General features: G+C 50.3%; 1 protein-coding gene across 1 annotated transcript in view; it reads left to right on the top strand.

The window, feature by feature from the left end:
- Positions 1 to 19,037, top strand: part of KBTBD11 (kelch repeat and BTB domain containing 11) — a 33,165-nt gene extending 14,128 nt beyond the window's left edge. Inside the window, exon 2 of the mRNA XM_031013753.3 lies at positions 12,375 to 19,037. Within this exon, the coding sequence (XP_030869613.1) occupies positions 13,276 to 15,147 (1,872 nt within the window). The 5' untranslated portion in view covers positions 12,375 to 13,275 and the 3' untranslated portion in view covers positions 15,148 to 19,037. The remainder of the gene's footprint in view (positions 1 to 12,374) is intronic.
- The last annotated feature ends 642 nt before the right edge of the window (positions 19,038 to 19,679 follow it).

Consider the following 19,679-nt stretch of genomic DNA (forward strand, 5'->3'; position numbering starts at 1 on the left):
TGATTTGCTGCACCCATTAACTCGTCATTTACTTTAGGTATTTCTCCTAATGCTTTCCCTCCCCCAGCCCCCCAGCCCCCGACGGGCCCCGGTGTGTGATGTTCCCCACCCTGTGTCTGAGTGATTTCATTGTTCAGTTCCCACCTTTGAGTGAGAACATGTGGTGTTTGGTTTTCTGTCCTTGTGATAGTTTGCTGAGAATGATGGTTTCCAGCTTCGTCCATGTCACTGCAAAGGACATGAACTCATCCTTTTTATGGTTGCATAGTATTCCATGGTGTATATGTGCCACATTTTCTTTATCCAGTCTATCATTGATGGTCATTTGGGTTGGTTCCAAGTCTTTGCTATTGTGAATAGTGCTGCAAGAAACATACGTGTGCATGTGTCTTTATAGTAGCATGATTTGTAATCCTTTGGGTATATACCCGGTAGTGGGATGGCTGGGTCAAATGGTAATTCTAGTTCTAGATCCTTGAGGAATCGCCACACTGTCTTCCACAATGGTTGAACTAGTTTACACTCCCACCAACAGTGTAAAAGTGTTCCTATTTCTCCACATCCTCTCCAGCATCTGTTGTTTCCTGACTTTTTTAATGATTGCCATTCTAACTGGCATGAGATGGTATCTCATTGTGGTTTTGATTTGCATTTCTCTGATGACCAGCGATGATGAGCATTTTTCATGTGTCTGTTGGCTGCATAAATGTCTTCTTTTGAGAAGTGTCTGTTCATATCCTTTGCCCACTTTTTGATGACTTTTTTCTTGTCAATTTGTTTGAGTTATTTGTAGATTCTGGATATTAGCCCCTCCTGGAGTCTTCTTGCTAGTCTCTTCAAGCCTTTGTCCTGGTTCCTGACTCCATTCAAACGTGTGCAGTGGCTCAACGCTTGCCTTCTGCACTGAGGCTTGAGCCCCATGGGGCTGGGACCAAGTCTGTCTCATTCCTTGCTACCATTTTAGTAGCTGGCGCACTGTCTGGCACATTGTAAATACTTCATATATATCTGCTAAGTAAATGAGCAAATGAATGAATATTGCTAATTAATTATCAATATTAAGATGTCAATGTGAATTTAACAGATTGACAGTTGTGAGCAATTGTAGGATTTATTCAGCCCAGGAATCTCTCATTTCCGATTCCAGCTGAGCGTCCTGGTAGGACACTCAACTTTGATTTCAGTTTTAAAATGAAACAGATTTATTTTAAAAGAGTCAAGTTGACCCAAACGTTGTTCAGAGTTGGGTTTCAGAGCTGGACATTTCAGGAGAGTCTTTCAGCCGGTGCCTCTCTCCAGAGCCTTGGTGCTCTGGTGCGACCTTGGTATTCATGCTTTATGTTTGGCTGAATCAGTAATTCTTGAGTCGGGCCACAGGGAAGGGCAGATGCTTCCTATTTCAACGTATTCTCAGTTTCCACCCCAAGGACACTCACAGAAACCTAGAGTAAGATTTGTACTCCTCTGAATCAAAGGCTCTTTTGAATGAATACAATGATTTATTTTCATCTGGTTTTCTTTCAGTACTTCCAAATCTGCGATTCCAGTGAGCACAGGCTGTGTTATAACTAGGGTGAGGACAGGCGCCAGCGGCTCCCTGTCCAATCTTGTTTTGGACCAAGTTGATCGCACACTTCTGTGCAAGGACATCTCATTCCTCTTCTACTTTCAAGTATGGTCCATGCAGGTGTATCGTCATGTCAGCAATGAAGGAATGACGGAGTCACTAAGCTCCATACCGCATGGATCTCAGACGCTTGCATTTTTTAAAAAATCCATTAATGAGATACAGGAAGCAGATCAGGAAATCCACACAACAAGTTTCACAGCTGAGGTGTCCCCTCTCTGCACGACGCATCGCCTCCCCGAAGAGCTCATAGCAGGCAGTGGTTAAGGGGCCGGACACACGAGTGCCCCCTCACCTCCCTTGCGTCTGGCTGCGAACCTGACCGCAGAGTCGGAAGCAGGCATCCTCATGGGGTGAGACCACAGGGGCTGGAATCCATGGCTCTGACCAAACCTCTTAAACTTGTGACCAGCAGGGGTGAATCCCTGCTAATTTGTGAGGGCCAGCTCACTAGGGGACAGATAACAACGTCTCAGGTGGTTTTTTTTTTTTTGAGGCCCCTTGTTGAAGGCTCCAGAGACAGAGGAAGAGAGGAGAATATTGAACTTTGGTGTTGGTCAGCTGCTAATTTTGTTCAGTCTTCTGAGACTAGAAACTTAGTATTTCTGTGCATTGAGCATTTTTTCATTTATGGAATGAAGACACTGGTAGATCTGCCTGTCTCAAGTGTGTGAGCTGTGAGACTGAAATGGGACAGTTGCCGGGAAGATGCCGGGAGCCCGTCCGGGTAGATGCTGGGCCTTGGCGCCCTGTTCGGGTGGGTGCTGGGCCTTGGTGCCCTGTCTGGGTAGATGCTGCCGGGCCTTGGTGCCCTGTCCGGGTAGATGCCAGGCCTTGGTGCCCTGTCCGGGTGGGTACTGGGCCTTGGTGCCCTGTCTGGGTAGATGCTGCCGGGCCTTGGCGCCCTGTCCGGGTAGATGCCAGGCCTTGGTGCCCTGTCTGGGTGGGTACTGGGCCTTGGTGCCCTGTCTGGGTAGATGCTGGGCCTTGGCGCCCTGTCTGGGTAGATGCCGCTGGGCCTTGGTGCCCTGTCCGGGTAGATGCCGGGCCTTGGCGCCCTGTCTGGGTAGATGCCGGGCCTTGGCGCCCTGTCCGGGTAGATGCTGCTAGGACTTGGCGCCCTGTCCGGGTAGATGCTGCTAGGACTTGGCGCCCTGTCCGGGTAGATGCTGCCGGGGCTTTGGCGCCCTGTCTGGGTAGATGCTGCCGGGGCTTTGGTGCCCTGTCCGGGTAGATGCTGCCGGGCCTTGGCGCCCTGTCCGGGTAGATGCTGCCGGGCCTTGGCGCCCTGTCCGGGTAGATGCTGGTCCTTGGTGCCCTGTCTGGGTGGGTACTGGGCCTTGGTGCCCTGTCCGGGTAGATGCTGCCAGGCCTTGGCGCCCTCTTCTTGTCCTGCTGGGGGGCCTCTGTAGTTTGGGAATGACCTTGTCCTTGGGAGGCACTCCTGGCTGCATGTGAGAAGGCTTGCTAGGGCAGCGGCTGCACCGTGCTCTTTATACACACCCCGTTTAACTCCAGGAGTGCCTGGTGAAGTAGGCGTTTGCTTTTAGATAAAGGATTACAGTTTCCAAGGATGGGAATCCCCGCATGCTAGCCTAAGCCAGAAGTGGCATTTATTAGCGCACTTACCTCAGAAGCTCCCAGAAGCTGTCCTTCGGCACCGCTTGCTTCAGGGGTCTCACTCTCCTGTCCTCTTCCCATTTTTAAGTTTTCTGCTGTGTGCATTGTTTCTTTTCTTCCTTCCGCTGGAGATAATGAACTTTCCCTCGATTCCACCTCTGTGATCCATGAGGGCAGGGCCCTTGCTCCTGCATCAGCCCAGAGGCCCGTGCATTGCCAGAGGCTTTGCTCTCCCCACACCAGGTCAGAAGAGCTCAGGGTATCTTGTGGGCAATGAGCTGTGACCTGCCCAGCCAGGATCCCGAGGCCTGCTTCCTGGGGGTCCTGCACTGCCCTAAGGGAACCCAGTGATGGAGTGGCAGAGAAGGTGCCCACCGGTGAGTGGGCCTTCTCGTTTTAGGACGAGATCACTGAATGGAGCAAATTGCCTGGGCTCTTGGTGGGAGTAAGTTACAGGGAAGAGACTGCGACCTGGGTGTGTCTGACACCAAAGGGAAGGCTTCCAAACACCTTGACCTTCCTGGAGCTTTGCCAGCGCGTGAAATGTGTGCTTATTTCATTGTGGTAGACATACAGTGAGGCAGGCGTCATGCACGAGGAAGTGCCAGAGACGGGAGGTCGTCTACCCAAGGGCCTTTAGTTGAGGAACGTCTAACTTTCAAACCCACCCTCCCTCTTCTGAAAGGTGCCTGAGCAGCACGTGTTGCCACCCAGGACACGCACTCCTGGACTCTGGCCCCACCTGTTCATTCCACCAGGAAGAGGGGCAGGTTCCTGCCGGGCTTTGTCGCTGCCTGAAGGGGAGCACGGGTGAGTTTCCTCATCCCTGAGCCCGGGTTTTCTCAACTGTAAGACGTGGCAGCGCTGCCTGCCTCCCAGGGTGTTTGGAGAGTGTGTGGTAACTGATGTCACCTGCACAGTTCCTGCACACAGTACAAAAACACAAATGTTAATTCCTCCACGTGACCCACACGTCCCCCAGGTACACTCAGAGAGGAGGAACAGGCAGGGGAGGAAGGGCCAGACGGATGCCAGGAGAGGGGAGCGAGCTCGGTGGAGGCTTTTTCTTAAATTGGAAGCGGGGGTGGGGTGGGAAACACTGGCTGGAGGTGTAGGTACCTGGAGAGATTTCCCAAGTTAGAAATGCTCCCCATAGTTTAGGAATATGAGTTTAAAATCATGCCTGTTCATAATAGATTTTAAAAAAATGTGTAAAGAGTAAAAAAAAAAAAAAAAAAAAAAAATTCGTCCCAATCCCCATCCTTATTTTCATACTGTTTTTTCTTTCTGTATCTTAAGACTTTTTCAAGTTGGTCTATACTTTAAAACCCACAAGTTTTTTTGATTATAAAAGCAGCATATATTTATTTTAGAAAATATTGAAACTCAGCATTTTATTTAGGAGATAATAAAACCTAGCTGTAATCCAACATCCATATATAACTATTGATCTCTTTTATTTATTTATTTTTTTCAAAACATTTTTTGTGAGCCCCTACTTGGAGCTGTCATGTGGATAATATCTTAATCTGCCATTCTTTGTGTAGTTTAAAAACTTGCTTTTATTTTATTATTGTTATTATTTCTGAGACATGGTCTGATTCTGTTGCCCAGGCTGGAGTGCAGTGGCATGATGTTGACTCACTGCAGCCTTGACCTCTCCTGGGCTCAAGTGATCCTCTGACCCCAGCTTCCCGAGTAGCTAGGGCTACAAATGCTGCACGCCACCACTCTCAGCTAATTTTTTTTTGTATTTTTAGTAGGGAAAGGGTCTTCCTATGTTGCCCAGGCTGGCCTCGAACTCCTTACCTCAGGTTATCCACCCACCTCAGCCTTCTGAAGTGCTGGGATTACAGTCATGAGCCACCATGCCTGGCCTCTGTGGTTTCATCTGAGTATTTTCAGTTACCATTGTTTTAGTTTTCCTGGCTAACATGCATTCATCCATCCATCTATCCATCCAGTCGCCCATCTTTCTGTCCATCCATCTGTCCATCCATCTGTCCATCCATCCATCTGTCCGTCCATCCATCCATCCATCCACCCACCCACCCATCCATCCATCTATCCATCCAATCATCCATCTATCTATCCATCCATTTATCCATCCGTCCATCCATCCATCCACCCACCCATCCATCCTTCTATCCATCCATCCATCTATCCATCCATCTGTCCACCCATCCATCCATCCATCCACCCATCCATCCATCTATCCATCCATCTGTCCATCCATCCATCCATCCACCCATCCATCCATCTATCCATCCATCTGTCCATCCATCCTTCTATCCACCCACCCATCCATCCTTCTGTCCATCCATCCATCTATCCATCCATCCATCCACCCATCCATCCATCCATCCATCCATCCACCCATCCATCCATCTATCCATCCATCTGTCCATCCATCCATCCATCCATCCATCCATCCATCCATCCATCCAGTTGCCCTTACAGAGTCTAGCCTGTGCTAATGGTAAAGTGAAAGGTAATCCTCCTTTCTGTGAATTTTATGTATTTATGGAAAGGGATGACACATACACCTCCCTATCTGTAATGATACTATGTGGTGCTAAAATAAGACTTTCTCTGCAAACACAGACTGTAGAGCAACTAAAACCGGAAGTGAGGAAGTCTTATTAGAGAATGCACCATGGCAGCTTGAGCCTAAAGAATGAGCAAGAATTCTGCTTCTCAAACCAGGATGGGGGTTGTCTTAGGCATCAAGAATTGCACAGGCAAAAGCTATCAATATATGAATACACAAATACCCCCTACACACACACACACAAAAAAAAAACCCATAGATAGTTTATCAGGGGAGCCACAGGCAATTCCATGAGCTCGTGCAGTAAGACAGAGGGGAGTGAGGCATGAGGGTGGGTGAGTTGGGAGCAGATTGCTCAATACTTTGTTTACCGGCCTACGGAGCTTAGACTTCAAGAATATCTATTGTATAAAAGCTCTTCTTCAGGAAATTCCCAATAACTTTACTTCTTCCAATTAAGTCCTGCTAGGAGATTCAGCCTACTGTTATTCCCCTAAATGACCCCCAGGAGGGCAGGTGGGGGACAGCTGGTGGAGCCAGGCTGGGCCTGCCCCGGGATCCCAGTGCTGCCCCATCTCCTGCTGCGTCATGCTCAGAACTGCGCAGAGCACCCTGACTTGCTTGGATTCTGTCTACAGGATGCAGGGGCAACCGGCGACCCGCCTGAACATTCCGGAGGCTTTGCTCAGCCCCGTGCATGGCTGTGACAGGCGTCAGCTCAGACAGGGCTGGGAGTCTGAATGACTCAAGAGGTGTCATGGCGCGGTGGCTGATGGCATGGGCAGTGGGGCCAGTTGCTTGGCTCATTTCTGGCTCTGTCCCTTAAAACTGCATGGCTTATAAAATGCATATTGATGAAATCACGTACATGGCTAATCGCAACACCTCCCTCCCAGAAGGCTCCTGCGGGTGCCATGTGTTCAGATGATGTAGCACACACCAGAACACTGCCTGGCAAAATAGACGCCCGCTGCTCTGTGTCCTTTCGGACTCACGTGTTGTCAGGTCACACTGCAGTCCAGCTGGTCTCTTAGGATGCCCTTCATAAAAAACAAGCTAAAAGAGGCCAGGCGTGGTGGCTGACGCCTGTAATCCCACCACTTTGGGAGGCCAAGGTGGGCGGATCACTTGAGGTCAGGAATTCGAGACCAGCCTGACCAACATAGCGAAACTCCGTCTCTACCAAAAATACAAAAACTAGCCAGGCCTGGTGGTGGGTGCCTATAATCCCAGCTAATTGGGAGGCTGAGGCAGGAGAATCGCTTGAACCCCAGGAGGCAGAGGTTGCAGTGAGCCGAGATCGTGCCATTGCACTCCAGCCTGGGGGACAAGGGTGAGACTCTTGTCTCAAAAAAAAAAAAAAAAAAAAAGCGAAAAGAGTATATACATTGTGCTGTGGTGGGACAGACACTCTAATGCATGTTGCTAGGTATGTTATGGAACATTTACTTATTCAGTTACTCAAGAAACTCCACCGTGCTGTAGACACCCTCCCCATTTCTAAACTACACAGAAAATATTGCTTACAATTGGCTTTAGTTTTCTTTTATCCGTGTAGTATCTCGTTGCTTGAACCACTGTAGGAATACTGAAGGCAGACACTAAGAGCAGAAGCCACTTTTCTCATTCCCCAGGACAGCACAGAACCTTGCTTTTAGTAGCCGTACGGCCAAGTTAAATATGGGCTGCATTTTACAAGGAAAATGTATCTCCTGAGTGGTGTTTCCTCCTGGCTAGCTTTAGGCTGTATAATTCTGCACATTTTCATGGTCCCCTTACGCTATTTTCTGTGCCTTAAAGCATACTGAGAAAATGTGGATCAGGGCTGGGTGTGAGGACGGCCAGTTCCACGGGGCATTGGTGTCAGTGACGGCACCGACTCCCTTCTTGCTTCACCCACCCTCGGTCCTGCCTGCCCAGAAGCTGTGGGCCTGTTTTCATTTGGGCCTGGAGAGGAAATAACCTTGAAAAGCAATATTTGTAACAGCAGTTGAAAGTGAACCAATACATTGAATCAAAGAGAAATCCGGACCGGGCATGGTGGCTCACACCTGTAATCCCAGCAAATTTAGGAGGCCGAGGCAGGTGGACCATTTAAGCCCAGAAGTTCAAGACCACTCTGGGCAACATAGCGAGATCCTGTTTCTACTAAACATACAAAAATTAGCCAGCTGTGGTGGTGCGCCCCCATAGTCACAGCTACTTGGGAGGCTGAGGTGGGAGGATCTCTTGAGCCCAGGAGTTGAAGCTGCAGTGAGCCATGCTTGTGTGACTGTCCTCCAGCCTGGATGACAGAGCAAGACCCTGCCTCAAAAAACAAACAAACAAAAATCCTGAGATTCCCTACAGGTTTCTAAGATGCTATCATTTTTCTTAGACTTATGGCTTTTCTTTATTAATTAACCTTGCGATTCATTGGCTACTTAACTGTGTGAATGGCATCTTTCTGGTGTTGATGGAGGCCATGTGGGCGCGGCCCACCCAGGCACTATTCCCAGGGACGCTGTGGTCTAACAGGGTGTGGTGGGACACAGGCAATGCGTGTAGGACGCTGGAAGGAATTTTTTTTTTTTGAGATGGGGTTTTACTCTTGTTGCCCAAGCTGGACTGCAATGGTGTGATCTCGGCTCACTGCAACCTCCACCCCCTGGGTTCAGGTGATTCTCCTGCCTCAGCTTTCTGAGTAGCTGAGATTACAGCCCTGTGCCACCAAGCCTGGCTAATTTTGTATTTTTTTAGTAGAGATAGGGTATCACCATGTTGGCCAAGCTGGTCTTGAACTCCTGACCTCAGGTGACCCACCCACCTCGGCCTCCCAAAGTGCTGGGATTACAGGCTTGAGCCACCACGCCTGGCTGAAGGACTGAGAAGCAAAACATACCACAGAAGTTTACATAAACTCCCTAAGTCAATGAACGCATTCTTTAAAAAAAAATTAAGCTGACTGTAATGATTTGAAAGGAAGACTCTTTTTAGCAAGCAGTATTATTAAAATAGAGCATGATATTTAATTCTGAATAAATCATAATGTCCACATTAAATATATAATGTCCACATTGGGAAATCATACAAAATCTTATTTTTAATTTGTATTAATCGTAAAGAAATGTATAGAAACTTAGAAGTTTAGATATTTATAAGGCCCAGAAGAAACTTACATCTTCTGGGGGAAAATACTACATATATTTTATTATTTACATGTAATTAATACTGTTTATATTTAATTAGCCCTTGTTCTTATGAAATGATTTCCTAATTACCAGCAAGGAGGAAACTGGTCACTCCCTGTCTCCCCCGCGCGCCCCCCGTGCCTTCCATGGAAACTGCAGTGCTGACTTTCTGTGTTGCCTGGTTGTGACTCCAGAAGTGGGCTCAGGAAACCCTTGCTGACGATCACCCAGGGAAAAAATCCTTCCAAACCCTCCGGCGGGGGGTGGGAGAGTTTCAGTAATTTCACAGTAACAAGGATGGACGCTCCTCAGGGAGCCTGTTAGTGGAATTCTGATTCTAGAGCCAACCACAAAATGGTGGTGGTGGTGGGAGGAATCCCTGTGGAAATCCCTGACTTCCCATCCAAAAAAATCTGACCCTAACAGTCACCGCGGTTGCCGACGCCTCAGAGGACTGCTAGACCCAAAGGCCGACTCCTCTCCATCTATTTTAAGGTAAAAATTTCAGTAATGGGTCATTCTGGGAAAAAAAAAAAGTCTTAATGTTGAGTTTCTTTTAACATCATTTGAGACAGAAAAGGGCCTCCTGCTTAACCTTGTTTCCCACATGGTGTGTGACACCACGTCCATTCTGCAGGGAGACCCGCAGCAGGGCAGGCACATTTAGTGCTGTGAGACCATCTCCCGGAAAGGCTGCCCAGAGCCTCCTAGAGGGGGCGGCGGAGGGCTCCCGAGCCCCCGATGCAGCCTTGCTGCTACTCAACAGCGTAGCTGAAGATCTTGGTGTCAGAAACAACATCGCTGATGGTGGTGGACAGGGAGCTGCTGGCCTGCTTTTGGCTGTGGCAGGTGATCTCAATGCAGTGGCGTCTGAGAGGCCTCGTGATTCCTCCCAGTGAGAGTGCGTCGCTGTACCATGTTGAGACCATCCCTGGCTCTGCCAATTTGCTCTGTAATGTGAGCCAAAGGGCACGCAGGGGGACGGCGGCGACGACAGAATACGATAGGGCCACCACCTCTGCTGGAAGGGGCTCCTCAGAAGGACACAATTTAATAATGTGTGTGTGTTGGAAAAGTAACATAAAGACCGCTTGAATCATGACTTTTGAGATGATTGAGTTTTATTATTTCTTGGGCCAGCTGGAATAAGAACCAGTTCTAACCCAGGTGTGAGTTGAACATCCCGAATTTGAAACTGAAAATGCTCCAAAATCTGAACTGTTTTGAGTGCTGACATAATGCTCATTGGATCCTTTCAGATTTGGGGTTTTGGGAGTTGAGATGTAAGTATAAATGAGAGTATTCCAAAATTCAAAAAATGGGAAATCCTGAAGAGCTCAAGCATTTGGGATGAGGGCTACTCAGCCTCTAGCCAGACAGCTTCCTTGTTGGCACAGCAGAGATGGGTCCTTCGCCGTTGGGGGCGCTGTGGGCTGCTTTCCGGTGTGTCTGTTTCATCATGGAGACGTGTCTCTTGCTTAATTGTAGTTATAACAAAATGTATACTTATCAAACACTCTTTCAGGCTTTGAACTGATTTCATAGGACTTTGCAGGGCAGAGTTCCAAATTTAAGCTTTTAAAATGCATTTGACTGATGGCATGACTTCCCTTCAGTCTGTAATGATTAATTACATAAAGATGACTCTCAGGATGGAGGCTCCTGTACATTGCAGGACAGTCCAGCCAGAGAAAGAACTAGGGAGCTCTGAGACCACTTTCTAGGCCAAGAAGAAAGTTTACTACATTGGATTTTAGGGGCTATGTCTTCTGTATCTTACAGAAGCAGTGTTAAACGAATAAGCCAACTGAGACAGCTAGTTCTCAGATTTTATTTCAGACATGAGGTTCGTGTGTATTTCTGATCTGATAGAGAAGTTTGTCTTAGATTTGCTCTCTCTCTCCTTTGCATGACTCAGCTGGCTGGAAAGACTCTGCAGTCTTCAGGGCTGGTGCCCTTCACCGATGCAGCTTCACAGCTTTTCCAGTTCGGGTCACCCTTACATTGTGGTCCTTTCCCTGGCCCTGGACTGGGCACCACTGGACAGCAGGATGGGGGCCTGGGGTGAGCACCTGTCAGTGTGGGCATGGCTGGGTGAACACAAGGGACCCTTGTGTCCTGCTTAACTATTGTCTGTGACCTACCCCGAGGATCAGAGCTTCAAGGTTCTCAAAAACCTTCTTAATATTACATTCCCCAGGCATCTTATGACAATTCTATGCACATAGGGAATGTGCCAACATTTTATTGTGAAAGATATCTGGCAGACAGAGGGAGAGGGAGAGAGACAGGGAGAGTCAAACATGTGGAGTTTCCAACTTGAAGACACTTTTATTTCTGAGAATACTGGGAAAGCCTTTTCAGGGACAGAGTGACAGGAAGAGCAGGGCATTTATAGTAACCAGGTAATGCTATTGCACATAATAAATAGAACTTCAGAAGATGCTGGGGGTTAAGTATCATTTTACCCATCTCACTTGAGAGCTGAACACGCATTCTGGATAAAGACAAGCCTGGTCATGTTTTGGATGGTTGTGTTGTCCACATTCTTTTCTTTAGAAAGCCAGAATGAAGTTGGCTTATGTGGACTCTAAGACTCTAAGTTTCTTCCCAGTATGTTAGGGAGTGTCCGTGAAGCGTTTGCCAATTTAAGAAAGATATTTGATTGCATTCTATAATGCATCTGCCGGCACTCATATCTGCCTTCCACATACTTCATTCAGTCTTTCCGCTTTGATTTTCCTTTTGCTGCATTTAGGCTGTTTGGATAATTGCTTCTCTGAGGTTTTTCAGGGTTGTAATTCTAAGAGTTTAAAGAGATTTAGGAGTTGGCGCCATTTGGGGTCCTGAATTCATGCTGTTGGCTGAAGCTGATTCCAGAGAAGCATCCTAACGCCTTTCTACAAATGGTTGTAACCGAATGTGAAATAATTAACTGGGAAACACTGAAAGAAAACTTGTGATCTGTTAATAAATTAATAAAATCACACAATCCAGTCGTGCTTTCTCACTAAAAGGAGTTCTTCATGCTACTTACACTTTTTATGTTGAAAACAGTTAATTGTTGACACTCGACTGCTTTTGACCTACAGAACTAGCAACTTCATACGGTTCAACCGATGCGTGTCAGGCCTTAATGTTTGGTGGTGCCAATTGCTTGAACTGGACTCTCCTGAGTCCTCAAAATCAGGAGAGGAATATCAAGAGGGTACTTTAAAAAATTCCTAAATAATTCTGCATGTCCTATTCATCAAACTCTCTAGCAGAGAAAAATCACAACCCCTTTACAACCAAAACTGAATTCTATAATCTGAACGTTGGAGAGGGAAGGGTGGTAGACTCCGCTGACACGAAATAACCTTACTGAAAAACGCACAAATATCCTCTCTTTCTGTCCTATAAACAGGAACAAGAGTGTGGTGAGAGGACGCGGAAACACCTGATATCCCAGCAAAAGAAGCTGCAGAGGAAGGGTCCTGCCCCGTGAGCGAGGACAGCCTCCAGGAGCACAGGGGCTTCTCCTAAAATCCCCCCGGCAGTGAATTACGCATGACCCCGTGTATGAGGAGGTGTGGATGCCGACACACGGGGAGAGCTCCTGAGACCAGCACACAGGACCAGTGTCCTTCCCGTGACCTTGCAGTTGTGTAGCCACAAGTGGGAGCCACATAGAAGGAGAGCCCATAAGAGGAATCTTTTCAAGACATGGTGTTAAATCAAGGCTCTGAAGTTGGGGCCACAGCCTGTCTCAGCTTTCTGTGTTCTGGGGGCGCAGTGATATGACAGAATGTGAAGTGAGTGGGTGAGCACGGACTCCTGAGAGCGAGGGTGCACCCGATACCTGGTTATCCGGTACTGCAGAGAGACACCTGATCAGCCAGCGTTGCAAAGAGGGACAGCTAGTCACTCAGGCTGCAGAGAGAGACACCTGGTCACCCAGGCTGCAGAAACAACCGCAGTCAACTGCAGCTCCAGTCAGTGCTGGATGTTGGTTGACGCGGTCTTGGCGCCAGCTGGAGATCCATTCACCAAGACTTTCTGGGCAGATTTAAAGTGGCTGGGGTTCAGAAGTTCAGCAAGTTGGACACACCCCTCCTCGCTGGAGAGGAGAAGGCAAAGGCGAGGCGGGGGAGCAGCGTGAGATTCCCCCCTTCACACACACAACAAAAAAGCGTGGACACACAGAAGTGAAATCTGATCGCGTGCCAGGAAAAGCTGTGAGGCTGGAAACCCCGGATTAAGGCTCGACCTTGGCCAGACCTGCAGGCTGCGGAACCGGGGGCGCGCGGGCGCAGCACAGCCCGGCCATGGAGCACGCGGTGGCCCCCTGCGTCCTCTACCCAGGGACTGAGCCCGGGGCTGCGGGGGAGAGCGAGAGCGAGGGCGCCGCGTCCCCGGCGCAGACACCCTGCAGTCTCGGCGCGTCCCTGTGCTTCAGCTCCGGGGAAGAGTCCCCGCCGCAGTCCCTCGCCTCAGCGGCGGAAGGCGCGGCCACCTCCCCGCCCTCCAGCGGTGGCCCGCGGGTGGTGGAGCGGCAGTGGGAGGCCGGCAGCGCCGGCGCCGCGTCCCCGGAGGAGCTCGCGTCCCCCGAGGAGCGCGCGTGCCCGGAAGAGCCCGCAGCGCCGTCCCCCGAACCGCGCGTTTGGCTTGAGGACCCCGCGTCCCCCGAGGAGCCCGGGGAGCCCGCGCCCGTACCCCCGGGGTTCGGGGCGGTGTACGGGGAGCCGGACCTGGTGCTGGAGGTGTCGGGGCGCCGGCTGCGCGCGCACAAGGCGGTGCTGGCGGCGCGCAGCGACTACTTCCGCGCGCGCGCGTCGCGGGACGTGCTCCGGGTGCAGGGAGTGAGCCTGACGGCGCTGCGGCTGCTCCTGGCCGACGCCTACAGCGGGCGCATGGCGGGCGTGCGGCCCGACAACGTGGCCGAGGTTGTGGCCGGCGCGCGCCGCCTGCAGCTGCCCGGCGCCGCGCAGCGCGCCACCGACGCCGTGGGGCCGCAGCTGAGCCTGGCCAACTGCTACGAGGTCCTGAGCGCGGCCAAGCGGCAGCGGCTGAACGAGCTGCGCGACGCCGCCTACTGCTTCATGAGCGACCACTATCTGGAGGTGCTGCGCGAGCCCGCCGTGTTCGGCCGCCTGTCGGGCGCCGAGCGGGACCTGCTGCTGCGCCGCCGCCTGCGCGCCGGCCGCGCCCACCTTTTGGCCGCGGCGCTCGGGCCGGCGGGGGAGCGCGCGGGCAGCCGGCCTCAGAGCCCCTCGGGGGACGCGGACGCGCGCGGGGACGCTGCCGTCTACTGTTTCCACGCGGCGGCCGGAGAGTGGCGCGAGCTGACGCGGCTGCCCGAGGGCGCGCCGGCGCGGGGCTGCGGCCTGTGCGTCCTCTACAACTACCTCTTCGTGGCGGGCGGGGTGGCGCCCGCGGGCCCCGACGGCCGCGCGCGCCCGTCCGACCAGGTCTTCTGCTACAACCCGGCCACAGACAGCTGGAGCGCCGTGAGGCCCCTGCGCCAGGCGCGCTCGCAGCTGCGGCTGCTGGCCCTGGACGGTCACCTCTACGCCGTGGGCGGCGAGTGCCTGCTCAGCGTGGAGCGCTACGACCCGCGCGCCGACCGCTGGGCCCCCGTGGCGCCGCTGCCCCGGGGCGCCTTCGCCGTGGCGCATGAGGCCACCACCTGCCACGGCGAGATCTACGTGTCCGGGGGCTCGCTCTTCTACCGCCTGCTCAAGTATGACCCGCGGCGCGACGAGTGGCAGGAGTGCCCGTGCAGCAGCAGCCGTGAGCGCTCGGCCGACATGGTGGCTCTCGACGGCTTCATCTACCGCTTCGACCTGAGCGGTAGCCGCGGCGAGGCGCAGGCGGCGGGGCCGAGCGGGGTCAGCGTGTCCCGATACCACTGCCTGGCCAAGCAGTGGAGCCCCTGCGTCGCGCCCCTGCGCCCCGCCGGCGGCCCCACGGGCCTGCAGCCCTTCCGCTGCGCCGCTCTGGACGGCGCCATCTACTGCGTGAGCCGCGCGGGCACCTGGCGCTTCCAGCCTGCCCGGGAAGGCGAGACCGGCGGCGACGCAGGCCAGGGCGGCGGCTTCGAGGCGCTGGGCGCCCCCTTGGACGTCCGGGGTGTGCTCATCCCCTTCGCTCTCAGCCTGCCCGAGAAGCCGCCCCGAGGGGAGCAGGGCGCTGCGTAGGCCGGCGGGGTCGGCGGGCGTCTGCCTCGGCAGGGGTCTGCGGGGCCCAGGTCCCTTTGGGCCCGCGGAGGAGGACGTGGGGGGGAGTCGGAGCCGCTGGCCACGCTGGTGGTTTGGACGCTTCGAAGGAGCCTGAGGACGCTCTCAGGGCCGCTTCCGCTTTGCTTTCCTTTTGCTTGTCTTTGCTTCTGGGGGTCGATGCCTTGATACCCAGGAGGTGTGCGGATGGGTCCCTTGACAGACAGGACACAGGACACAGGACACAGAGAAGGCTTTGGGATCCAAAGGGTCAGCCTCAGGGTACAGTGGGGGTTCCTGAGGCAGCTTGCAGCCGGCCCCGGGGTGTCCCGAACCCCGCAGAGCACCGAGGCTGTGCGCAGGAGCCTGGGACCCTCAAGTAGGTCGCCGTGAACTATCGGGGGAAGCACGCAGAGAGGGTCACGCTTTTTATTTTTGGCTTGAGATTTAAAATTATAACTGATAAGCTCTTTCTGATTTAGTTGAAAATTTCGTACCATGTGCTCGCTTTGGTTGGCTCAACTCCAAAAAGAGTAATTTAATAAGCATTAAAGGTAAAATCTTTGATTACCAGTAAGATTTCTTGTTCAATATGCATTGGAAGTATTTCCTTCCCCACACCATTGCTGCTCAAACTCACATGCCTAGAGCAGCTCCGTCTCACTGCTGGACCGAGGGGGCTTTCATATTTTCAGTTTAAAGGATGTTAACTGATGTAGCGATGATTTACCATTATTTAAATTTTAAGTCTTCAGTGGCTAAATGTGACCAAACAGCACATCATAAGTAGGAAAAACTTACCAGGGTGCTTGTCTATCTAAAAAGCAATCTTTGATAGCCCACTCTGTATGCCCAACCGCTTTCATATTCTGGAACCAGATAAAATATTATTCCTAAAAAACGGGGAAAATCATTTTGTTTTGACAGTTCTATAAAAAAAAGTGTAGGCACATTTTAAACCCACTGTTTATGATGTTTTCAATATGGATCGTGTAGTTCTGATGAGGGAGATTAATTTTTACAATCAGTGTTCTAAGAAAGTGTGGCCGAGTGACAGTGGGCATAGATTTATAACAAGGAAGTGACCTGCTTATCACCATAGATTCGCAAGTAAACTGCATGTATTTAATTGTATTGAATTGAGTTCCAAAATACCCTAATAGAATTAACATGAGGCTCACTGCATTGACAGGGTATGAGGAATAAAAGCAAATCAGTTGGGTCGTTTCTCATTTAACATTTTACTTTTCAAGTGTGTATACAGAGGACTTACTATTATGACTTTGAGGATGAGATCCATGCTCACAAATAGAGGCGAACATTTGAACTCCGAATCCAACCCATTTTCTTACTGTAAGAGGAAAAGTTACTGGAACGTAACTAGTTGAAATCATGCCTACTTTAATATTATTTGTTAATACAGTAATGGGAACTGACATCTCTGTATAAATCAGTGGGTAATTGAAAAATAGGTTATGCTTTTTAAAGAGTCTGTGGTTATGAGAGGTCTCAGTTAAGTGTGTTTAGAAGTGATCAGCTTGAACCTTATGCATGACTCGGGGGCTGGAATTTATGATCTGGGTTAGGGTATGTTCTGGGGACGTGTCTGCTTGCCCATGGTTACTCATGAACTGAGGGGATAGCTTGGCAACTTGGTTAATCATCTTGGGAAAGAAAAACAGACTTCATATTGCCTGACTTGATTGGCCTTTTATAGGAGTATACTGGAGAAATGGTTGTAGAAACAGTATTTACAGCAGAAGGAAACAAATAATGTTCATTTTAAGCAATGTACCATTCACACTGTCCTGCCTTTTCCTCTAGAATTTTATTAATGGTAGAAATTTTTATATGAAATGGGACCAGGACCAGGGTAATATTTTCAGTCCTTAAATATCAAACCCATATGCTGTTATCACTGTGATTTTACTTGTGAAATCATTCCTGTAATGTTTATTGTTTGAAAACGAAATATTGAAATTAGGCTTCCAGAGTAACACTGTCCCCGGAAGAGGATATGAGAAGTGGTGGATGTTGGGCGGGGGCGATTGCACAGTCATGTGCGGTTCCTTTGGCTTTCCAGCGTTTCATTTAGTGAAGGAATGCCCACACTAGATGTAGCACAGCTTCCTGTGGGGCGCGGCAGCAAAGCCCCAGGTACTCGCTGTCACCTCACAACAAAATGCACTAAGAAACATAAAGAATAAGAGGAATGAATACCAACCATTAAAGGATGTCCAGCCAACCTATTGTGGAAATTTATAGAATAGTATAAACCACATTTCTGAATAGTGATATCACATAAAAATACATACTAGAGGACCTGCCACGCCATGAGCAGTGTTTTTGCTTTTTGGGGGCCAGTCCCTGGGGTGTGGAGCCGCTAGGGTTTGCACCCATGAAACAGAGAAAAGCCACACCCTCCAAGGTGTGGCTTTCATTTTGGGACTGCTGCAGGGAGGGCAGAGGCATTGCTGAGACTGCCTGGCAACGGCTGATGCCCCAGGTAGGGTCTTTTCCAATTCAAAGTGGTGTTTTAAGTCTGCGTCCAACACTGTGTAGGAAAAAGGTTGGTGCAAAAATATTCCTGGTCATCCACCCATTAAAATAGATGAGGCTATTGCCTTGATGACAGCTGTCCACACTCCTCATGAAATTAACCCGTATGCCGGGGCGTTTCCAAATGTCTGACTCATGAAATTAACCCATACAGAGGGGCCTTTCCAAATGTCTGAAAAGGCAGTGGTGTCTTTTGGGGAAAATGTTATGCATGGAAGCCTGACCTTTTGCTTAGTCGACAGCAATCCCTTCTGTATTCCCAATCAAGGTTCATTTGAGATGCAGAGGAATGAGCTTGAGCCTTCCTCCTTTTCCTTCCGGTTTTATTCTTCGTCTTGGGAACAGCCCTCCACTCAGCACTGCTTCCTGCAGCTTTGTAGAGCTGGATTTGGAACTTCGGGATTTGATTTCTGAGTCTGTGGAGGCACCAACTTCTCCTGTAAGAAAATGAATGTTGTGGAAATTCTTTGGCTACTTAACTAAAACTCGTGACTGTATAAGTTTGGCTACAAATAAGTAAGAAATTAATCATCTGCTCTGTTTCTGCTAATTTCTGGTGTCACTTCAGTAATTCTGGTAGCAGCCGTTGAATCTGTCAGTCTCTTAGGTAACTTCCTGTAAACGATGTGGAAATAGGATGTTTTCAATGTTCTTTTGTCTTTTTCTGAAGTCAGGATAGATTCAAGACATAATCTCTTGTAAGATCTAAATAGAGCAAATGTAAACAAAAGTGCATTTTTGTATTCTTGTTGATTTTAGATGCTTTCCTAGCTTACAAAAAGTTCTATTTTTGGGTTAAAAATCAATCAACTTTCTGATATTTCCCCTTCTGCGATGTTATTGTTCATAAGAAAACACGAGCTGAAAATGGAAATCTGCAGTTGTTTCAGTTGTCTTGAATTTCTTTCAGTGGCCACATCATTTCCACGTTTTCCACATCCGGGAGGAAGCCTGGACTGTGCAGCCTTCAGGCACCCGGCACAGACACTGTGCTGGCAAGTGCTTCAGACACGCCAAGTGGATGGATTTGGATTGAACGCATGTGAAACAGGAGACGGACGGGTTCTCATGTGAGATCAAAGCTCCTCCAAAGCCTGTTCAAGCTCTAAGCGATTCTCAAATGTTACCATTTATTGAAGGTAAACTACACCTGTTGAAGACCAAGTTCAGGGCAGCTGTTGTGATCTGTGTAGTTAATGTATTTATTAATGCTTGAGTTTTAAAATCCTGGGCATAAATAGTGCAGAGCCTCGTATGTTTGTCAGTTCATGCCGAGATGAAATAAATCACGCAGAAAGTGCCAGTCCTCCTCATGTGCCCGGAGTGCTTTTCTCTTTTTCCACAGTGAGCGTCAGATGCGGCTTTTTCTCCTGTGAATCAGGGAGCGTAGCTCTGCCTGCGGGACCCCGGGCTGACACCTCCTGCCTGTTAAGTGAGGAACTGCCCTCACCGGCTCCTGAAGCTCCCCTGGCACAGAGGTTCTAAGTTGGGGTGTCCGTTCCCATTCCCAGGTGCCCTGGATTCCTCGGTCTGCTCACGGGTCCCAGCGGGGGATCACGGCACACCACACAGGACCTCGGGAACACCAGGATGGGCGGCACAGGAGCACGTGGAAGCCGAGGCCAGCGCCTAGACTGTGGTTCCCAGGGAAGGCAGGTCGGGGGAGCTGCTTCGCTGCACTGGTTTGTGTCCTTCCAGTGGGCTTTGTGCTATCACGGTGGTCTCCAGTTGCCTGGTACCGGGCCCAGGGGTGATACACGGCAGGGCTTGTGTGTGAGAGTAGCTGAGGAGGGGTTGGGGGTGTGGACTCCGACCGGTTGGTCTGGCCATGAGCTCCCAGCCAAGCCCTTCCCATCTCTAAGAATGAGCTGACTCAGGAGGACAGCCTGTCCCTGGCCAGGCCAGCAAGCTCTGTAAGATGCCAAAACATCACAAAGTACAGAAAATGAAAGAGG

Source organism: Gorilla gorilla, chromosome 7 (genome assembly GCF_029281585.2).
Source record: "Gorilla gorilla gorilla isolate KB3781 chromosome 7, NHGRI_mGorGor1-v2.1_pri, whole genome shotgun sequence".
Taxonomy (NCBI): Eukaryota; Metazoa; Chordata; class Mammalia; order Primates; family Hominidae; genus Gorilla; species Gorilla gorilla.